The sequence below is a fragment of the Microcaecilia unicolor genome, chromosome 9, assembly GCF_901765095.1.
Source record: "Microcaecilia unicolor chromosome 9, aMicUni1.1, whole genome shotgun sequence".
NCBI lineage: Eukaryota > Metazoa > Chordata > Amphibia > Gymnophiona > Siphonopidae > Microcaecilia > Microcaecilia unicolor.
The window spans coordinates 159,502,674-159,525,037 of record NC_044039.1 but is presented as its reverse complement, the minus strand read 5'-3'; the positions used below and the strand labels follow the sequence as shown (position 1 = coordinate 159,525,037).

Sequence of the window (22,364 nt, the reverse complement as noted above, 5' to 3'; positions counted from 1 at the left end):
AGCAATACTGCTCTGGTGCCCATTCGTTAAACCATGTTAATTGCTAGCGCAGAACCGCATTAAGGGGCACATTTACAAAGCGGTGGTATCTGTACTGCTGGTGCGTGGCAACTAGGGTGCTAGAAAATACTTTTGTATTTTCTAGTGCTGGGTCATGCCCAGCAGTAATCGGGTAGTGCCACACGATGCCTGGTTACCGCTGGAGCCTCTACCACCTCCTAAATAGGAGGCAGTAAGTGTTCAACTTACTGCACGCCCATTTCCTTCTTTAAAACAAAGGGAAAAAATTACTGGTGGTGGTAAAAGAGGGCCTTGGCGAGCGGGAAACCCACACACTGATGCCACCACAGGAGTCCTTTTATCGTCGCTTGGTAAGAGACTTTGCAGTATTTGTCGTTAGCCAGGGTAAATTGAACGTTAAGTGCTTTTGTGTCAGGGTGCATGGCATGGGGGGAGAGTGGGCATGGAAAGCATTTAGCAGGTGGCACACTGCACTTACTGTGTGCTAACTGTCTAATGCAGAGTTTAGGTAGGACCACTTACCACCTCCTAAATAAGAGATGCTAAGTGCTTTCATGTTAACCAGGAGCTCATAGTATGCATTAATCTGAATGTTAACACATAACCTTTACTAAAAAAAATAGTGGACTGCCTTCAGTTGGTGCCACATTTTAAATTTGCAGCTACTGCATGGTACAATCTCGCATTAAGCTGTGGTAACTGCAAATTTAACAGTGGTTTAGACAGTGCATTTTGTCTAGCAAAAAAGGTGCCGGTACTCAAATGCCAGGCCACCCTTCAGGAGTGGGGTAATCACTGAGGGACCCACCCCATAATAGCCAGCCCCCCTGTAACCAGTCACAGAATCTATGACAAGGCAGAATTGGTGTGTAGAGCCTGAGCGCTTTCATTAAAACTTGTGGTCCATGGATCAATTTTAGCAGACAATGGAAAAGGTGCTGGTACTCAGTACCCCTAAGTACCCCCTCAAAAAAAGCTCTGGGTTTAGATAAAGGGCCCTTCTCTATTATAAAATGGCTTCTTCTTCTGATATGCATTGTGCAAAACACGTATATATGTTTGTGGCATTATACATATTTTATAAAAGACTCTCCATTCAGCAGTTTTGCATGCACTCATCTAAATAGCTGATGGGGGGGCAACTGTTAAGACGAGTTAGTTTACCATTAACCCGCGTTATTAGTAACTAGGTTTCATTGCATAAAATGGGACCTTTGCTAAAATAGCATAAATTAGCGATAAAATAACCCATCTTAACAGTAGTCCACATTTATAATGTTCCTGCTTAGACACCCTATACAAAATTGTCATCTGAATGACATTTTAGCATACTTACCAAGTACGAGCTAAAAACAAAATTTAACCATGAATATTCATAGGTTCCTAAAACTCTGCTCTACCTTTTGGACTAAAAATAAGAGATGAAAGCAAGTTATTATTAATGTCCAGTAAGTGTGTTCTCTTCCAATGCTGTATTTGGAAAGGAAGTGCTACTGTCTTGTTAACAAGAAAACCTCTCAGCTGGTAGAGTTTTGGAACACTGGAGAGGTGCTGCCCTATGGAAAGAGTGACGATTGTTTATTACTCTAGTGACGGATCATTACATTTTAAGAGGAACTATAATTCAATGTCAAAGGGACTTGGAGGCATCTGTTGACACAGTAAAAAATGAGAAACTAGCACCAATAAATGCAATAGATTGTTTTTCTTTTATTGACAGATTGGAATAGGGTTTTGGACAGTAACTTAAAAGGCAATATAAAACCTAGGGGAGAACAGGGAATGTAAAAGCATTTCTGTTCTATACAAGGGCTCATTTTCAAAACAGAAAAATGTCCAAAATATGGCACAACACAGCAGATGAACATTTTTTTTTTTTGCCAAAACATCGAAATTGCTATTTTTGAAACCCATTTGAAAGACATTTTTTCTATGCAGCTTGTCTGCAGTCTGGGGGGGGGGGGGGGGGGGGGGTTGTTGGGAGTGGGATTTGGATGTTCCCAGAACTTGGACATTTTTCTGCAATAGTGGAACAAAGCAAAAATGCCCAGGGCTAAAAGTTATATGTTCTGGTCTAGACCTGTTTCAATCACAACTAGGTCACAGAAAAGTGCCTTAAATGGCCAGATGACCACTGGAGAGATTAAGACATGAACTCCCCCTTATTCCCTTAGTTGTCACTGACCACTCCCACCCACCCCCACCCTCAGAGATATGAAAGAAACAGTACATATCAGCCTCTATGACAGCTTCAGATGTTATGGCCAGTCCTATTAGAGCAGCAAGCAAGTCCCTGGAGTAGCCTAGTTGTTGGTACAGTGCACTGTAGAGAAGAGGACCTAGGCTCATATCTCACTCTAACTGTTACACTTGTGGTGGAATGTGTAAGCCCTCCAAAACGCACCAAAAACCTATTATACCCACATATAGATAACACCTACAAACATAAGAGCTATTGTAGTGGTGTACAGTTGGGTACGGTAGGTTTTTGGTATGTTCTGGAGGGCTCCTCATACAATATAAGGGGGTAATGGTGAGATGTGTACCTGGGACCTTTTATGTGAAGTCCACTGCAGCTCATCATAGGATGCCCCACTGCTCTGCTCTAATGTCTGTTTGGCCTGTCTACTAAGAATTCTGCCCCCCCCCCCCCCCCCCCCCATACATCCCAATGACTTGTTTTTGTGCGTTTTTCCCTTGGACTTTTTTTTTTTTTAATGGTCACAAAAGATCCTCCAAATTCTATAATACCGCACACATCTTTAGTGAATGCCCCTGACAGGCCCAAGCCCCTTCCATGGCCATGCCCCCTTTTCAGTTGCATGCTAAAAGATTTAAGTGTGAAACTTTATAGAATAGGACATAGCAAGATGCGCATGCAAATCCTAATTGTTGCCAATTAACACCAATAATTGATTGTTTCCATCCAATTATTGGTGCTAATTGGCTCATTACTCAAATTGCATTGAAAAATTGGGTGTGCACTCAAATTTTCAGGCACAATTTTTGGTGCCATGTATAGAACACAGGGGTAATTGGATACCAGAAATCTATCATTGGTAGAGCTGCATTCACCATGCACACATTGCTACATTCACCATGTACACATTGACATATCTTTATAATAAATATTTTTGAGCTGTCAATTTTAAAAGATCTTATTCTGTAGATGTTTTAAGTTCTGCTCCATCATTTTAAAATTTACGTTAACATAGGTTGAAGTCCGCCTGAAGACTTTTGGGTAGTTTAATATGAGTTTAATCAGTCTCCTGGGGAAACTGAATGACCAATGGTGTTTAGCACTTCTGAGATGACTGTATTTTATCTTTTCGTTCAAGGCTTCAATACTTCACTTTTTCACTCACCACTATCAAACCTACAATTTCTCATATAAATGTGAAGAATATAACATATTTCTTCTGTGAAACTAATATAGTGGAGAATGAGATCTGGGTATTCTCCGAGGACAAGCACGCTGCTTGTTCTCACATGTGGGTCGACGTCCGCGTTGGCCCAGGAATCGGATGGCATTTTGCAAGCAAAATATTTAAAAAGTTTTGCCAGAGTCTTCTGGCACATGTGGAGCGCGCACCACGCATGTGCGGACCAATTTCTCGCCCATCGCATCAACGCGTTCCCTCAGTTGATTTTTCTCCGCATTGAGGTGTGGTAGAGTTTTCTGCACTCCTCTCAGGACCAGGAAAGAGTCTTCGTTTTTTGTTTCGATTTTTTCATTTATTATCGTTTCTAAGTGTCGACGCCGAGAAGATCACTCCCCCTCATTCAGGAGGTGCGTCGGTCTTCTGGCAGCCCGGTACCTGCTCCCGAGCTTCAGATTCTTCCACCGGCTCCTTTACCGACCTCACAGCCTTGTTCGACAGCGGCTCTCGAGCGCATCAGGACCCTGCTTCCAGAGCTTCTGGAAGGATTGCTGCGCCAGTCTGCTTCGGTGTCTGCTTTTGCTTGTGCCTTCCGTACCATCTGCTGCAGCGGCATCTGGCCCTTCACCTTTGGTGAGGTCCCTGACCTCGGTGCCGCCTGCCACCCGGGTTGAATCGCCTTCGACGTCGGTGGAGGAAGCTTCACCGGAATCCAGGTGAGCGTCAACTTCTCATGACCGCCATCATCGTTCCTTGGCGTCGAGGCAGACTCAGTTTCAGACTGCTCTGAGGGATGTTTTGTCCGCTACTGAAGATGAGTGTTCGTGGGAGGAAGAGGAAGATCCCAGGCACTTTTCTTCTAACGAGTCCTATGGGATTCCCTCTGAACCTACCCCTCCACCAGAAAGGAGATTTTCTCCTCCGGTGAGTCTATCCTTTACCTCCTTTGTCTGGGAAATGGCTGCAGCTATTCCCTTCCCTATGGAGGTTGAGGATGAACCCAGGGCTGAGATGCTCAAGGTCCTGGATTATCCTCCTTTGCATAATGTACTGAAGGAAGTCCTTCTGCGAAACTGGTCATTCCCTCTGTCTAATCCCGTGATCCCGAAAAAAGCTGAATCCCAATATCAGATCCACAGTGAGCCTGGATTGATGAGGTCTCAGCTATCTCACAATTCCATGGTAGTGGACTCCGCCCTCAAAAGAGCCAAGAGTACTAGGGACTATGCCTCAGCGCCCACAGGCAGAGAATCTAGAACCTTGGACTCTTTTGGGAGGAAGACATATCAGGCCGCTATGCTCGCTGCCAAGATCCAGACATACCAGCTCTTCATGAGCGACCATTTGCGGAACTCGGTGAGACAGCTGTCCAGCTTGGTTGATGCACTCCCTCAGGAGCAGGCCGAGCCTTTTCGCCAGGTGGTCAGACAGCAGAAGGCGTGTCGAAAATTCCTGGCCAGAGGTACATTTGACACTTTTGATGTAGCATCCAGGATCACTGCCCAAGGTATAGTGATGTGCAGACTATCATGGCTGCATGTCTCTGACCTGGATCATTCAGTCCAGCAGCGTATGGCGGATGTTCCTTGCTGGGTGGATAACCTTTTTGGTGAGAAAGAGAGGATCTAGTTGACCAGATCAAGAAGCACAATGATGCTATGGATTCTCTCTCCCACCGGATGTCTTCTGCTACTGCCTCCTCATCTAGGAGGTTTTTTGGAGGGAAGAGGAGTGCTCCCTATTCCTATGCTAGGTGTAGGTACACACCTGCTTCTCGGTAGCCTGCCCAGGCTCAGTCCCAGCATGCTCATTCTCGTCAACAGCATGCACCTAAGGCCACTGCGGCTCCCCAGCAAAAGCAAGGGACGGGCTTTTGACTGGCTCCAGTTCAGCATAGCCTCAGTAAGCGGGTCTGTACCGGACGACTTGCCAGTTGGGGGGGGGGGGGGGAGGTTAATGTTTTTTCACCAAAGGTGGCCTCTTATAACCTCCGACCGGTGGGTTCTTCAAATTGTCCGGTTAGGATACATCCTCAATCTGGAATCCAAGCCTCCAAACTGGCCAGCACAAACAGGTACTTGCAGAGGAACTCTCCGTCCTTCTACAGGCCCAAGCGGTCAAACCCGTTCCACCAGGGGAAGAAGGGCTGGGATTCTATTCCAGGTACTTCCTTGTGCAAAAGAAAACGGGGGAATAACTAGTGAGGTAATTAAATTCGCCGATGACACAAAATTATTCAGGGTCGTCAAGTAGCAGGAGGAATGTGAACGATTACAGGAGGACCTTGCGAGACTGGGAGAATGGGCGTGCAAGTGGCAGATGAAGTTCAATGTTGACAAGTGCAAAGTGATGCATGTGGGTAAAAGGAACCCGAATTATAGCTACGTCTTGCAAGGTTCCGCGTTAGGAGTTACGGATCAAGAAAGGGATCTGGGTGTCGTCGTCGATGATACGCTGAAACCTTCTGCTCAGTGTGCTGCTGCGGCTAGGAAAGCGAATAGAATGTTGGGTGTTATTAGGAAGGGTATGGAGTCCAGGTGTGCGGATGTTATAATGCCGTTGTATCGCTCCATGGTGCGACCGCACCTGGAGTATTGTGTTCAGTACTGGTCTCCGTATCTCAAAAAAGATATAGTAGAATTGGAAAAGGTACAGCGAAGGGCGACGAAAATGATAGTGGGGATGGGACGACTTTCCTACGAAGAGAGGCTGAGAAGGCTAGGGCTTTTCAGCTTGGAGAAGAGACGGTTGAGGGGAGATATGATAGAAGTGTATAAAATAATGAGTGGAATGGATCGGGTGGATGTGAAGCGACTGTTCACGCTATTCAAAAATACTAGGACTAGAGGGCATGAGTTGAAGCTACAGTGTGGTAAATTTAAAACGAATCGGAGAAACTTTTTCTTCACCCAACGTGTAATTAGACTCTGGAATTCGTTGCCGGAGAACGTGGTACGGGCGGTTAGCTTGACGGAGTTTAAAAAGGGGTTAGATAGATTCCTAAAGGACAAGTCCATAGACCGCTATTAAATGGACTTGGAAAAATTCCGCATTTTTAGGTATAACTTGTCTGGAATGTTTTTACGTTTGGGGAGCGTGCCAGGTGCCCTTGACCTGGATTGGCCACTGTCGGTGACAGGATGCTGGGCTGGATGGACCTTTGGTCTTTCCCAGTATGGCACTACTTATGTACTTATGTACTTATGTACTTATGTCCCATCCTAGACCTAAGGGCCCTGAACAAATTTCTCATCCGAGAAAAATTCAGGATGGTTTCCCTGGGCACCCTTCTTCCCATGATTCAGGAAAACAATTGGCTATGTTCTCTGGACTTAAAGGATGTTTATACACACATCTCGATACTTCCAGCTCATAGGAAGTATCTTCGATTTTGGCTGGGAACACGGCATTTTCAGTACCGTGTACTGCCTTTTGGCCTGGCTTCTGCACCCAGAGTGTTTACAAAATTCCTAGCTGTAGTTGCAGCATCTCTATGCAGACTGGGAGTGCATATGTTTACTTATCTTGACGATTGGCTGGTGAAGAGCACCTCGAAGGAAGGTGCTCTGGAGTCCATGTGCATGACTATTCAGGTGCTGGAGCTACTGGGGTTCATCATAAATTATCCTAAGTCCCATCTCATCCCAATCCAAAAATTGGAATTCATTGGAGCTCTGCTGAACACTCAGACAGCTCGAGCTTATCTCCCCGAGGCAAGGGCGGACAACCTTCTGTCCAAGGTATCCATAGTTCGAGCATCTCAGCAGGTCACGGCTCTGCAGATGTTGAGACTTCTGGGGCACATGGCCTCCACAGTTCATGTAACACCCATGGCACATCTACATATGAGATCAGCTCAATGGACCCTAGCTTCCCAGTGGTTTCAAGTTTCGGGGGATCTACAGGATGTAATTCAGCTGTCCACTGACTTTCGGAATTCTCTTCAGTTGTGGATGATTCAATCTAATTTGACTTTGGGGTGACCATTCCACGTTCCTCAGCCACGAAAAGTGCTGACGACAGATGCATCTCCCCTGGGGTAGGGAGCTCATGTAGATGGGCTCCACACTCAGGGAGCCTGGTCCTTTCAGGAAAAAGGTCTGCAGATCAACCTTCTGGAATTAAGAGTGATATGGAACGCTCTAAAGGCTTTCAGAGATCGGATGTCCAACCAAGTAATCTTAATTCAGACAGACAATCAGGTTGCCATGTTTTACACCAACAAGCAGAGGAGCACTGGATCTCGCCCTCTGTCTCATGACATGTTTCTCCAAGCCACTTATCTGGCAGGCGTAAACAACAGTCTGGCCGACAGGTTGAGCAGGATGATGCAACCTCACGAGTGGTCACTGAACATGGGCTTAGTCTGCAAGATCTTCTGAGCGTGGGGTCAGATCCTCAGTGGATCTTTTTGCCACTCAGGTCAATCAAAAGGTCCCTCAGTTCTGTTCCAGGCTTCAGGCCCACAACATAGCATCAGATGCCTTTCTCCTGCATTGGGGGACAGGCCTTCTGTATGCATATCCTCCAATACCTCTAGTAGGGAAGACTTTACTGAAACTCAAGCAAGACTGCAGAACAACGATCCTGATTGTACCCTTCTGGCCGCATCAGATTTGGTTCCCTCTTCTTCTGGAGTTGTCCTCCGAAGAACCATGGAGATTGGAGTGTTTTCTAACCCTCATCTCTCAGAACGAGGGGTCACTTCTACATCCCAACCTCCAGTCTCTGGCTCTCACAGCCTGGATGTTGAGAGCTTAGAATTTGCCTCCTTGGGTCTTTCAGAGGGTGTCTCCCGAGTCTTGCTTGCTTCCAGAAATGATTCCACGATGAGGTCTTACTCTTTCAAATGGAGGAAGTTTGCCGTTTGGTGTGACAGCAAGGCCCTAGATCCTCTTTCTTGTCCTACATAGACCCTGCTTGAATACCTTCTACACTTGTCAGAGTCTGGTCTCAATACCAACTCTGTAAGAGTTCGCCTTAGTGCGATTAGTGCTTTTCATCGCCGTGTAGAGGGTAAGCCTAGCTCTTGAAAGCCTTTAGTTGTTTGCTTCATCTGAGGTTTGCTTTTGTCAAAGCCCCCTTTCAAACCTCCACCAGTGTCATGGGATCTCAACGTCGTTCTCACTCAGCTGATGAAAGCTCCTTTTGAGCCACTGAATACCTGCCATCTGAAGTACTTGACCTGGAAGGTCATTTTCTTGGTGGCTGTTAGTTCAGCTCGTAGGGTCAGTGAGCTTCAGGCCTTGGTAGTACATGCACCTTATACCAAATTTCATCATAACAGAGTAGTCCTCTACATGCATCCTAGATTCCTGCCAAAGGTGGTGTCGGAGTTACATCTGAACCAGTCAATTGTCTTGCCAACATTTTTCCCCGTCCTCATATCCGCCCTGGCGAAAGCAGTTTGCATACCTTGGACAGCAAGAAAGCATTGGCCTTTTACGTGGAACGGATAAAGCCCTTTAGACGGTCCGCCCAGTTGTTTGTTTCTTTCATTCCCAACAGGAGGGGAGTCGCCATCGGAAAACGCACAATCTCAAATTGGCTAGCAGATTGCATTTCCTTCACTTACAGTATGCCCAAAATGGGCTTACTCTGTAGGGCCATGTCACGGCTCATAATGTTAGAGCCATGGCTGTGTCAGTGGCTTACTTAAAGTCAGCCTCCATTGAAGAGATTTGCAAGACTTCAACTTGGTCATCAGTCCACACATTCACATCTCACTACTGCCTTCAGCAGGATACCTGACGCGACAGTCGGTTTGGGCAGTCAGTGCTGCAGAATCTGTTCGGGGTTTAGAATCCAACTCCACCCCTCTAGACCCATTTTTGTTCTATTCTAGGCTGCACTTTCAGTTAGTTGTTTATAGTTTCAGGTCAATCTTAGTTATGTCCTCACCGTTGCGAGGCCCAATTGACCAATGTTTGTTGTTTTGAGTGAGCCTGGTTGCTAGGGATACCCCACATGTGAGAAGAAGCAGCCTGCTTGTCCTCGGAGAAAGCGAAGATACTTACCTGTAGCAGGTATTCTCCGAGGACAGTAGGCTGATTGTTCTCACAAACCCGCCCACCTCCCCTTTGAAGTTGTTATTTGCTTCCTTTTTATGCTTTTTGATTTAACTGAGGGAACGCGTTCACGTGACGGGCGGGAAATCAGTCCGCGCATGTGTGGTGCGCGCTGCATGTGTGCCAGAAGACTCTGGCAAAACATTTTTTATATTTTACTTGCAAAATGCCGTCCAATTCCTGGGCCGATGCGAACATCGACCTACATGTGAGAACAATCAACCTGCTGTCCTTGGAGAGTACCTGCTACAGGTAAGTATCTTTGCTTTCTGCACAGATGCTCGGAAAATATTTCATCCAAAATAATCACGAAAACCATTACAAGATTTATCCTTTAAGTTATTAATGACAGAGCGATCAATAAAACTTAGAGGACAATTCTATAAAAAAGACATCAATATTTAAGAGCCAAAAATGTATGTAAATGATGGTAATACCAGCATATATGTGTCTGTGCTAATATTGTCGCTATATGCGGTTCTATGAAATAGTGTCTAAATATGATAGTTTGAAGGTGTGTGTACACCAGTAGTGGACCAAGGGCGGGGCAGTGGGTGAGGTCTACTTTGGGTTCAGGCAGAAAGGGGGTGCATGGAGCAGTTGCATAGCTGTCAAACGCTGTGGACAAATCAAACTGCAGCACCATGTGTGAGGAGCATGCTTAGGAGTTAGGCATGCAGATTACAGAATACTAGGAGTTATCCCCAGATTCTATATAGCACAACTAGATTTCCTTGTGGAAATCCAAGCAGATTCCATAACAACGCACAGAACTTAACTGATTTAACAAGGTAATTAGCATTGTTAACAGCTCTTAACAAGCAATAATGAGCACCTAATTGGCAGTAATTAGAATTTACACAAACAAATCCCTAAACTTATTCTGTAATGCAGTGCAACTAAATTGTAACACATGCAGCAAAAAAGGGGCATGGTTATGGTTGGGGAACTCGGCATTTCATGGGCATTCTGAAATTTATGCACGTTGTTACAGAATATGACCCAGTGCGACTAAATCTACATGCAGGGATTTATGCCATGCTTTGCTTGGTGTAAATGGGTGTGCTTGGTTTTAGTCACAGTAAAATCCACCTAAGCATATTCTGTATACCATGCATAAATCAAATTGCTTACCACATGGTAATTTCAGGCATTATGTGTAGAATCTCCCCCTATGTGCCAATGTTTACACCAGCCTTTGACATGGCATAACTAGCCTAAAATTAGGTATGAAACTGTGGATTTATGCTAGTATCCTGCTATTTACAGAATTCATACGTAGCGCGCATAATCTCTGGATTTTGCTATTCATTCTTGACTCTACCCCTGTGTTTATATGAATTGGCCCCAAAGGAGAAGAAATAGAAAATGAGAGGGAGAAAGGAAAGGAAGGAGGAAAGGACAAGTGCTTTCTAATAGAGAAAATTGAGTGAGGAAGGGAGATTGCTTATGGACTGGAATAGTGGTTGGGAAGATGCATTGATGGACATAGGAAAGGAACTAAATCCTATGGAAGAAGGAAGAAAAACTGGGGGGGGGGGGGCTGAGAGACAAGAGAGGAGAAGAAAAAAAAAAAGGAAAAGTAGCATTAAAAAAGAGGGAGTAAGCTTGTAAAGAGGTGCTCTATGATTGCAAAAATTTCTAAAGAAGTTCTTAAACCGTGAGCAAATTTCCAAAATGTGTTTATGAGTATGAAAATCCAACTTTTTTTTGTGTTCGAGAAAGTAGTTTATATTCTATGCATTATAACACAGAGAAGCAAGAATTGTGTGTGGTTCTTCATGACTTTTTGCATATGTCTGTGTTAAGAGAAAGAGATTGTGTGTGTGTGTGTGTGTGTGTGTGTGTGTGTGTGTGTGTGTGTGTGTGTGTGTGTGTGTGTGTGTGTGTGTGTGTGTGTGTGTGTGTGTGTGTGTGTGTGTGTGTGTGTGTGTGTGTGTGTGTGTGTGTGTGTGTGTGTGTGTGTGTGTGTGTAGCAGAATGCTATGACAGTAATGAACCTCACTCCTAACGTTTGTGGCGTATGATCTCAGAAATTGAAACCATTTCAAATAGTGAAAGAATAAATCATGGACATAAGGGGCTAGATTCTATGTATCATGCCTAAAAAATCAGTGCCGAAAAAAAATGCTTAGATTTATTCTGTAAACCGAGCCTAAATTTAGGTGTGGTTTATAGAATACTCCTAAATCTAGGTGCAGTTTACAGCATATGCCCAACACCCATTTTCTGTGACTATTTTTAGTCACGGCCATGTACACCAATGAAAAACTGGTGTAAATGCTGATTCCTAAAGTACGCATAGAATGGACATATTCTATAACAGTGCGTATAAATTCTAGGAATGCCCATGAACTGCCAATGCCCCTTTTCAGATCCGTGTCTTAGAATTTACATGCATCACTTTATAGAATATGCTTAGGCATTTGTGCGCGTAAATTCTAATTATTACCAGTGTCAATAATTGCTTGTTAAGTTCAATTATGGGCACCGATTGGCTTGATAAACTAATTAAGTTGCGCTCACAAATCTAGAATACGCCCGGATTTGTGCATGCAACTCAAGTTGCACTGTATAGAATTCAGGGGAAAATGTGATGTAACATTAACGTAAAATTGAATGACTGATTTCAATTAACCTGATTCTAGATGAACATATACTTATTTTTTTTTGTATGGCATTATAATCCATATAGCTGTATTGTGTTCAGTTTGGTTTACTCGGTTTCAAAACAGCTAATGCTCCCATCTATTTTCTACAGATCCACCTACCGTAGAGCCAGCATTCATGGAGATTAGGCAGGGACTGGACCAGAGTCTGACAATGAGCTGCAGGGTGCTGAGAGCTTACCCAACCAGGGTCCTGAAGTATGAGTGGAGATTGGGCACCAAGTTGCTGAAGAATGGCCAATTTGACTCCCAAGATTCTACCGAGTATACAGTTAACATTGTTGCTAAGGAAAACTATGGGACTTACAACTGTAGCATCATCAATGAAGCTGGGGCTGGGAGATGCAGCTTTCTAGTTACAGGTAAGCTTCCCAAGGTATATTCATTTAACCATACTGGAGTCAAAGGCGTCACACTATTTCAGTGCAAGATAACATTTGGGCTGATATTCCAAAAAGTTTTGCATTTACTGGTAAAAGTATAATTTACTTATCTGTGGGTTTTGGCCACTATGGAGGCAATTTTGTAACTGGGCAATGCAAATTTGAAGCCTGGATGCAGCGCACTGAGCGCAAATTCTGTAATGGCGTCCGGCTGCTCAGATGCAGATATAGAGTACTAGAGTAAGTTGGCATCCATATGCCTACATTTAGGCACACCCATTTACACCATGTCAATAGGAGGCATAAATGCGCACTTAAAGCACAGATCTTACAGTATTCTGTGCTTTATCCCCCTAATTCTGTAAATGTGGGTGCACAATTTTGTGATTAGTGTGCAAAATTGTGTGCCCGTTATAGAATAGCACCTACTTTAATTGTTTAGGTAGGTACTAATTGGCTTTAACTGCCAATAATAACCCTTACGTGATGTTAATTGGCACTAATTGTGACCAATTTGCAGTTACACATGCAACTGCAGTTAAGTGCTATTCTATAAACTTAAGGTCAAATTCTATAAATGGTGCCTTAAAAATCGGTGCTGAACAACCATGCGGTTAACATGATTCTGTAAACTACGCCTAAAGTAAAGTGTGGTTTATAGAATATGTACATGCACCATTCTTTGACTAAAATGTAGGTACACCCATTTAGGTCACCTAAAACCAGGCCTAAATACCTGTACCTAAGTTAGGTACAGATTAGGTGTATTCCATAATAGTACGCATAGAGGCCGATATTCAGAGTGATTTAAGTGGACAGAAGCCTCTCCTGCCCGCTTAAATTGCCTGTCGTCACCCAACCGTGGATATTTAGTGGCACTAATAAAGCAGGGGAGTGCCGCTGAATATCACTTCTGACCAGCCCCCAAAAAGAGGGCTGGTCAGGGGCGGGCCAAGGGGTGGCACTGGGGAGGAGCCAGGACTTATGTGGAAGCCAGCAATATTCAGCCAAGGCCCGCCTAAGGTAAGCAGGTGAGGTTAGGACAGCTCAAAAGCTGTCTTAAATTCACCCGCTTATCTTTATGCAGGCCCCAGGTGAACATCGGGCCATGGTCTCGCATTAAAAAAAAAATATTTTTTCCCTCCTGTGGCAGCACGGCTCCTGACATTGCCCCCCCCCCCCCAGGCAGCTCCACTCCGCCCATTCCCCACAACAAAGACCCATCCTACCCCCATCTCCAGGTCAGAGTAGAACCCTCCCCCGGAGCCTACTTGACTTCACTCACACTGTTTCCACTCTAAACACACCACCCAATACTACTTCGTTCTCACTCACACTGCTCTCCCATGATTATGGTTATGTGTGTTAGTGCAATGATGTTAAAGTGAATTAATCTTGAATCAAAATGTGAATATTCTTCTTCAAATCTGTAGGCACTTGTGGGTAGGTTTTTGCAGAACCGTCAAAGGGTTTTTTAAATGAGACTGGTCCTTCGGCAGCAGATGATGTCTTATTAATGCATCTCCTGCTGGTGATAGAAGGGGAAGTTGCTCACTGAGAGTTCCTCGCTCCCAAGTGGAAGTGTGGGAGAAGGCCAGTGAAAGTGGGAAGTCTCCAGCTGTGAGTGGAGGAGTGGCCTAGTGGTTAGGGTGGTGAACTTTGGTCCTGAGGAACTGAGTTCAATTCCCGGCACAGGCAGCTCCTTGTGACTCTGGGCAAGTCGCTTAACCCTCCATTGCCTACCACATAGAGCCTGCCATGAGTGGGAAAGCATGGGGTACAAACATAACAAAAAAAAAAATACAGGAGACTTGGCAGATCTGTTTTTCCGTTTGGAGACAATAGTCAGTTTTAACCACTACAAATCTTTAGCACTCCTGTTATCATCTACCATATTCATTCAGTAATAGGATTATAAATTATATTGTAGATGGTTATCTCCCGCTGAATATCCTGGTTAGCATCTAGCCACTGGCTGGCTATATTGTGTGGCTATGTTGAGTGGTCAAAACAGGCCGCTTAAATAGCAGGCCTATCTTTGACTGCTTAAGTTAACCGGTTAGTGCTGGATATCGGCATAGCCAGTTAACTTTTTAACCAAAATGAACCCGAATATTCAATGCTGGTCGCCACAAACACGCTGCCCACCGCTGGCTGAATATCAGGCCCAAGGTTTATAAAATAATGCTTTTTTGAAAGTCATATAAGATGTTTGTAATATGTGTCACTTTTAAGAATATGTTCCCCTGTTTTATTCTGGTAATTTTCTGATGCCTTCTTTAATAAGATGTGTGAAATGTAAAGAGAGAGCCTCCAAATTCCCATGATGCATGGCAGATAATTGTGCTCTCAACTGCAGAGGCCTAATTGAATGTCAGACACAGGAACCCATAGCGTTGGAGATATTTGTCTTTGGTGCAATAATTAAACTGAAATATTTGAAATCAGAGAAATGTTTGACTGCAGAGAACAGATGACTAATGTGCAGTGGTTTCCCATGGCTGAATCCAGATTTGTCATAACCTGTCTCAAGAGAGCTGCGGCAGGGAAATTAATTTTAAAAAGTTATGGAGCTGCTGCAATAGAATGGGGGAATTCTAAACAAAACATAACAGTGTTCAAAGGGAGTGCTGCTGCATGTTTCACAGTTACATGTTGCTTAGGTTGAAATAAAGACTAGCTGTTCATCAAGTCCTATTTTTTTCTAATTGTCTAACTGTTACTTCTACATTCTAATTCAGAAAAATGTGAAAATACTATTTGCATCTAAAACAAAGATCCATTTCCAAAGCTGCTCAGAGTATGATATGTAAAATCAAAGAAAAACATTTTGAGGCATGGCTTAATAATGAGGCATTTTGGCTAAGTTCCAAAGCCCAGTCATACCTTCTATATTCCCTACATTCTGTAATAGGGTGCCTAACTAATACATATGTGCATATAGGGCTTTTTATCCCAGGAAGCAGGATATAAAGCCTTAATAAACTTTAAGCTTCAAACTATACATGGTGCCAAAAAAATCAGCACCAAAAAAAGCGCTGTTCTATAAGCCATGCTTAAAATTAGGCACGGTTTATAGAATAGTGCATAAGCCCGGAAATTGCACCTAACTTTAGGGTACATCCATTTGCACACTAAGCTACATATTCTATAGTGGCATCTGGGTACCTAGATTCCATTATAGTGGCATCTGAGTACCTAGATTCCATTATAGAATGGTAGCGTACGTCAGCATTTATATGTCAAAATTTAGACATGCGCACTTATGCCATGTGCCTCTCTCTATGAACATCCCTGCGGCCTCCTCCTCTGAACAGCCCCTAGCACAGTGATGGCGAACCTATGGCACGCGTGCCAGAGAGGGCACGCAGAGCCCTCTCTGTTGGCATGCGGGGCGTAGCCATGGGTAGGCCTGGACGGGCCCAGGCCCAGCCACTTTCCCTCCAGGCCCGCCCACCCAGCATCCCCTCGCATGTCCTCCCCGCTGGCGCTGGTTACCGCGTCTTTGAAAGCCCTTCTGACATCATTTCCGTGAGGGCGGGACTGACTCTGAGGGAATGAACTCACAAAGGGAAGGCTAGAGACGGGCAGGGCTTTCAAAGATGTGGCCGCTTCGACCGAGGTAATAAAAAAGATTTACATGCAGGGCATGGATGGGAGCGGGAGGGGAGGGCAGGGGAGAGAACAGAATCGCAGGGTATGGATGGATGGAGGGGAGGGCAGGAGAGAGGAGGGTTGCTGGACATGGGGGGAGGGCAGGGGAGAGAGGAGGATTGCTGGACATGGGTGGATGGAGGGGAGGGCAGGAGAGAGGAGGGTTGCTGGACATGGATGGATGGAGGGGAGGGCAATTGTTGGACGGATGGAGGGGAGGGGAGGGAAGGGAAGACAGGAAGGAGATGCACATGGATGGAGGGGAAGGGAGTTATCAGCATGCATGCAACAGCAAAAATCATATTAATTATTCAAAAGCATGCCAAATGCTTTTAAAGTTCTGTTATTTAGGATAATTTGCCCTGTTGGCACTTTGCGATAAATAATTAGATTTTGGGTTGCTGTTTGGGCACTCGGTCTCTGAAAGGTTCGCCATCACTGCCCTAGCAGATACACACGATCCCCCAGATTCTACATATCGTGCCAAGATTTCCGTGTGGAAATCGAAGCTTATTGCATAACAATGAGCATAGCCTAATTGGTTAATAAGCTAATCAGCACTGATAATTGCCAATTAACAAGCAATTATTGACATGGGCATTAATTAGAATTTATGAGCAGAACTGCCTAAGCATATTCTATAATGTGCTGTGCGTAAATTCTTTCGCAAAGTTGAAAAATAAGTATGGCCATGGGCATGAAATGGCGGGTCATGGGTGTTTCTAGAATCTATGCACATTGTTATAGAATACACTCAGTCTGCGCATAATAGGTGTCAGCATTTACACCAGTTTTTACTTGGCGTAACTGCCCAAAACTAAATTTAGTTGTGTGGACTGGTGCTTGGCATATTCCATAAATCACGCAGAAATTTCTATTTTTGTAAAATCCGCTTATGCAAATTTCATTTCGGCGTGAATTTTTAGGCATGATATATAGTATCTAGTCCTATAGGGGGAATTCAATAACTGTGCTTAGAAATGGGTACTAGAAAAGTTCAGTGCTAAACACTATTCTGTAAAGGGTGTGTGTCCTTTATAAAATAGCGCTTACCGTTGGTTTCCGCACCCGACTCTGGATGCCAGACTTATGCCTGCTGAAACCTGGTGTGAATCCTGGCACACAAGTTGAATGCGGAGACCCATTATTCTATAACACTGCACCCAATCTTTTGAAATGCCCATGACCCTCCCATGGCCTGTCCATGGCCAAGCCCCCTTTTGGGTTGCACCCTCTGGGATTTAGGTGCTCAGTGTTATAGAATAGCACACAGCCAGATGTGTGTGAAAATCCTAATTGATACCAATTAACATCAATATTTGGTTATTAGCTTCCAATTTATTGATGGTTAATAGCTGATTAGCCAATTAAGTTGCATGTGCCCAAATTTGGGTGCTTTATAGAATCCAGGAGTATCAAATATGTGTGCACATTTTGCAGAGGACTGCTTGATGCACACATAGCACTTACATTCCTGCTTGTGAGTGCTGGTGTTCTATAATCTTAGCACGCAAATGGTGCTTACATATAGGTTATACAATGAGGGGAATACTGTGTGCATAGAAGTGTGAACTGTGCACCTAGCAGTATTTGATAACAGACACGCACAACTGTCTTAGCCTGTAAATGTAAGAGGGAGGGGTATACACACAGGCAGAGCATGGCTAGGAAATAGGTATGTCTCCTACTTAAGTACACAACTTACAGAATTCTATAAGTTGTGCATGTAAGTGCCACTCTTAGGCATGCACATTTACATCTGCCATAGACCTGGCATAAGTGGGACTGCCTAAATGTGTGTGCATTTCTACCAAATTATGCTAGTATTCTCTAATGGAATCTCTATGCACAGGTACCATTATACAATATGTTTTCCCTGTGCTGCATGTAAGTACCCAATTGGAAGCACTTGGTTATAGAATTGTCTTCTCAGCAGAAGACAGGGTGTGCATGCATCAGTGCTTTCTTGTAGCAGAGACTGGCAGGGTGCAAATGCAGGCATCAACACACATCAGCATCTTGGCATAGAAGTGCATATCTCCATCCCCTCCCCCAATCCCAGGTACAGCATATCTCCATCTCCCTCCATCCCAGGTCCAGCATATCTCCACCTCTCCCCCAATCCTAAATCCAGTATATCTCTATCTCCTCATCTTTCCCTCCCCCAAAACCAGGTCCAGCACATCATCTTCCATTTTCTAACACCTCTCCCTCTCCATCCATCCAGCATATCTGCCTCTCCCTGTCTGCCCCTGCCTCCACCCTCACCCAAGTCAGCACATCTCCAGCACCCTCCCCTCCCCCAGTGGATCATGCAGTTCTCCAGCACTCCTCCAAACTGCTTGCATCAGCGCTGGCAGTGAGTGATTGAAGCACATTGCCTCTGGCCAGGCTCAGGCCTATTCCTGTTCATCACCAATGTCTTGCCCTCATATAAACAGGAAGCTGCATCAGAGGAGGCGGGACATTGGCAAGGAACAAGAACAGGCTTGAGCCCAGCTGGAGGCAGACTGCTTTAATTGCTCGCTGCCGCTGATACACGGAAAAGGAAAGAGAGATCAGGTCAATGGCTTTTGTAGTGCTGGTTTTTGGGGTCTGCCTGTAGCCGGCCTAGCCATTGGAAAACCGGACAGTTGGCAACCGTGCAGCAGCTGTTTTCGCGTTCTTGTATTTTTGTTTTAGTTTGTTATACTACTGCAGGCTCTTATTTACTAGCAGCTTAGAGTACCAGTATGAAAGAACAATTTGCCACAGTCCTTCATGCCATGCTACAGACCAAACACTACATTATCAATTATCTTTTACTAGGTTTGAGGCCTGCTTGCTAAATATTCAGACAGCCAGTGCCCTTAAATGATAATTTGTTCCTGTGTTTCTTATTCAAAGTAAAACTAAGCTGAAACAATTTAGGGGCCCTTTTATCAAAGCTTAGTTCACACTAACATAATTAGTGTGCGCTGAATGCTGCACATCCTATTTTATACCTCTGGGCTACATGGCACTTAGTACATACTACTATCTGATGGAATATGCCAAGGGCCCCTTAATTCTCTGTTGTTTAATATAATCACTTGTAAACTCATTCACTGCTTCTGATTTTCTTAAATTCCAAAATATTATGCTATCAAAGAGATATGAACTGTATTTTATGGCTTTTCCCAATGTTCATCCATTCAACACAGAGAGGAAAACCCTGATCTTCCTAGGCCTATGCAATTGGGAACTGACAAGACACTCATTTATTTACTGTTTTATTATTTACTTTAATTTGGAAAGTTCATAGTAGAATATTGTAAATGTAGTTACATATCAATTATAAACTAGGAACCTATTGTCTAAGAATTTCTTAGTGTGACTGTGATCCCTCAAATGACATGGTATTCATAAGTGTTCAAATTTGATTCACCAGGGGTTTCCCCCAACTCTTATGTATTTGGTACCACGAAGTTAAAAAAGCCTTTGGTGTACTCAAAAAATTTAGGAGAATACGTCATTGTTTCATTCGAGATAATATAAGACTATTGGTGCACTCTCTCTCATTCGTGCACAGATCGATTATTGCAACGTATTATATGTAGGCTGTGCAACATTAATTAGAAAAAAGATGCAGACAGTACAGAATGTTGCAGCTAGACTAATATTCTCTAAACCAAAATATGAGAGATTAACTCCTTTGTATATCATACCACACTGGTTACCATTTGAACTATGATGGATTTTTAAACCCTGCACCATAATACTCTCATTTTTACATTGCAAAATGCCAGAATAAGTAAACGGTTGGATAATACTACCTGAAAAAAGAAGGAAAAAACTGAAAGGAAATCTTCAGGACCTGGTATTTCTATCAGTAAAAGGTGTCAGATTTAAGACGGTACACTCAAAAACTTTTTCCTACCTATCGGCAAAATGGAACAACATGCCAGCAACCATAAGATCAATACCAGAGTACGAAATCTTCCGTAAACAGTTGAAGATTTATCTATTCAAAAAACACTTGTTAGGGAATGAGGAACAATGAGTACAGCACCCAATGTCATTTTTTTCTTGAAATACTTCCAGTCTAAAATGTCTTTTTCTCTTGAAATGTTTCGAGCCTAAAATGTAACAATGTACTTGCTCTCTTGATGTAAGTCGTGCTGAACTCAGTATGAGAATGCTTGCAACTAATAAGAAATAAAGTATAAGTACATAAGTACATAAGTAGTGCCATACTGGGAAAGACCAAAGGTCCATCTAGCCCAGCATCCTGTCACCGACAGTGGCCAATCCAGGTCAAGGGCACCTGGCACGCTCCCCAAACGTAAAAACATTCCAGACAAGTTGTACCTAAAAATGAGGAATTTTTCCAGTCCATTTAATAGCGGTCTATGGACTTGTCCTTTAGGAATCTATCTAACCCCTTTTTAAACTCCGTCAAGCTAACCGCCCGTACCACGTTCTCCGGCAATGAATTCCAGAGTCTAATTACACGTTGGGTGAAGAAAAATTTTCTCCGATTCGTTTTAAATTTACCACACTGTAGCTTCAACTCATGCCCTCTAGTCCTAGTATTTTTGGATAGCGTGAACAGTCGCTTCACATCCACCCGATCCATTCCACTCATTATTTTATACACTTCTATCATATCTCCCCTCAGCCGTCTCTTCTCCAAGCTGAAAAGCCCTAGCCTTCTCAGCCTCTCTTCATAGGAAAGTCGTCCCATCCCCACTATCATTTTCGTCGCCCTTCGCTGTACCTTTTCCAATTCTACTATATCTTTTTTGAGATACGGAGACCAGTACTGAACACAATACTCCAGGTGCGGTCGCACCATGGAGCGATACAACGGCATTATAACATCCGCACACCTGGACTCCATACCCTTCTTAATAACACCCAACATTCTATTCGCTTTCCTAGCCGCAGCAGCACACTGAGCAGAAGGTTTCAGCGTATCATCGACGACGACACCCAGATCCCTTTCTTGATCCGTAACTCCTAACGCGGAACCTTGCAAGACGTAGCTATAATTCGGGTTCCTCTTACCCACATGCATCACTTTGCACTTGTCAACATTGAACTTCATCTGCCACTTGCACGCCCATTCTCCCAGTCTCGCAAGGTCCTCCTGTAATCGTTCACATTCCTCCTGCGACTTGACGACCCTGAATAATTTTGTGTCATCGGCGAATTTAATTACCTCACTAGTTATTCCCATCTCTAGGTCATTTATAAATACATTAAAAAGCAACGGACCCAGCACAGACCCCTGCGGGACCCCACTAACTACCCTCCTCCACTGAGAATACTGGCCACGCAATCCTACTCTCTGCTTCCTATCTTTCAACCAGTTCTTAATCCATAATAATACCCTACCTCCGATTCCATGACTCTGCAATTTCTTCAGGAGTCTTTCGTGCGGCACTTTGTCAAACGCCTTCTGAAAATCCAGATATACAATATCAACCGGCTCCCCATTGTCCACATGTTTGCTTACCCCCTCAAAAAAATGCATTAGATTGGTGAGGCAAGACTTCCCTTCACTAAATCCGTGCTGACTTTGTCTCATCAGTCCATGTTTTTGTATATGCTCTGCAATTTTATTCTTAATAATAGCCTCCACCATCTTGCCCGGCACCGACGTCAGACTCACCGGTCTATAATTTCCCGGATCTCCTCTGGAACCCTTCTTAAAAATCGGAGTAACATTGGCTACCCTCCAGTCTTCCGGTATTACACTCGATTTTAGGGACAGATTGCATATTTCTAACAGTAGCTCCGCAAGTTCATTTTTTAGTTCTATTAATACTCTGGGATGAATACCATCAGGTCCCGGTGATTTACTACTCTTCAGCTTGCTGAACTGACCCATTACATCCTCCAAGGTTACAGAGAATTTGTTTAGTTTCTCCGATTCCCCCGCTTCAAATATTCTTTCCGGCACCGGTGTCCCCCCCAAATCCTCCTCGGTGAAGACCGAAGCAAAGAATTCGTTTAATTTCTCCGCTACGGCTTTGTCCTCCTTGATCGCCCCTTTAACACCATTTTCGTCCAGCGGCCCAACCGACTCTTTGGCCGGTTTCCTGCTTTTAATGTATCTAAAAAAGTTTTTACTATGTATTTTTGCTTCCAACGCTAATTTCTTCTCAAAGTCCTTTTTTGCCCTCCTTATCTCCGCTTTGCATTTGGCTTGGCATTCCTTATGAT

General features: G+C 44.0%; 1 protein-coding gene across 1 annotated transcript in view; it reads left to right on the top strand.

The window, feature by feature from the left end:
- Window positions 1–22,364, top strand: part of MDGA2 (MAM domain containing glycosylphosphatidylinositol anchor 2) — a 1,114,501-nt gene that overhangs the window by 898,650 nt on the left and 193,487 nt on the right. The window contains exon 9 of the mRNA XM_030214886.1: window positions 12,231–12,500. Coding sequence (XP_030070746.1) covers window positions 12,231–12,500 — 270 coding nt within the window. The remainder of the gene's footprint in view (window positions 1–12,230; window positions 12,501–22,364) is intronic.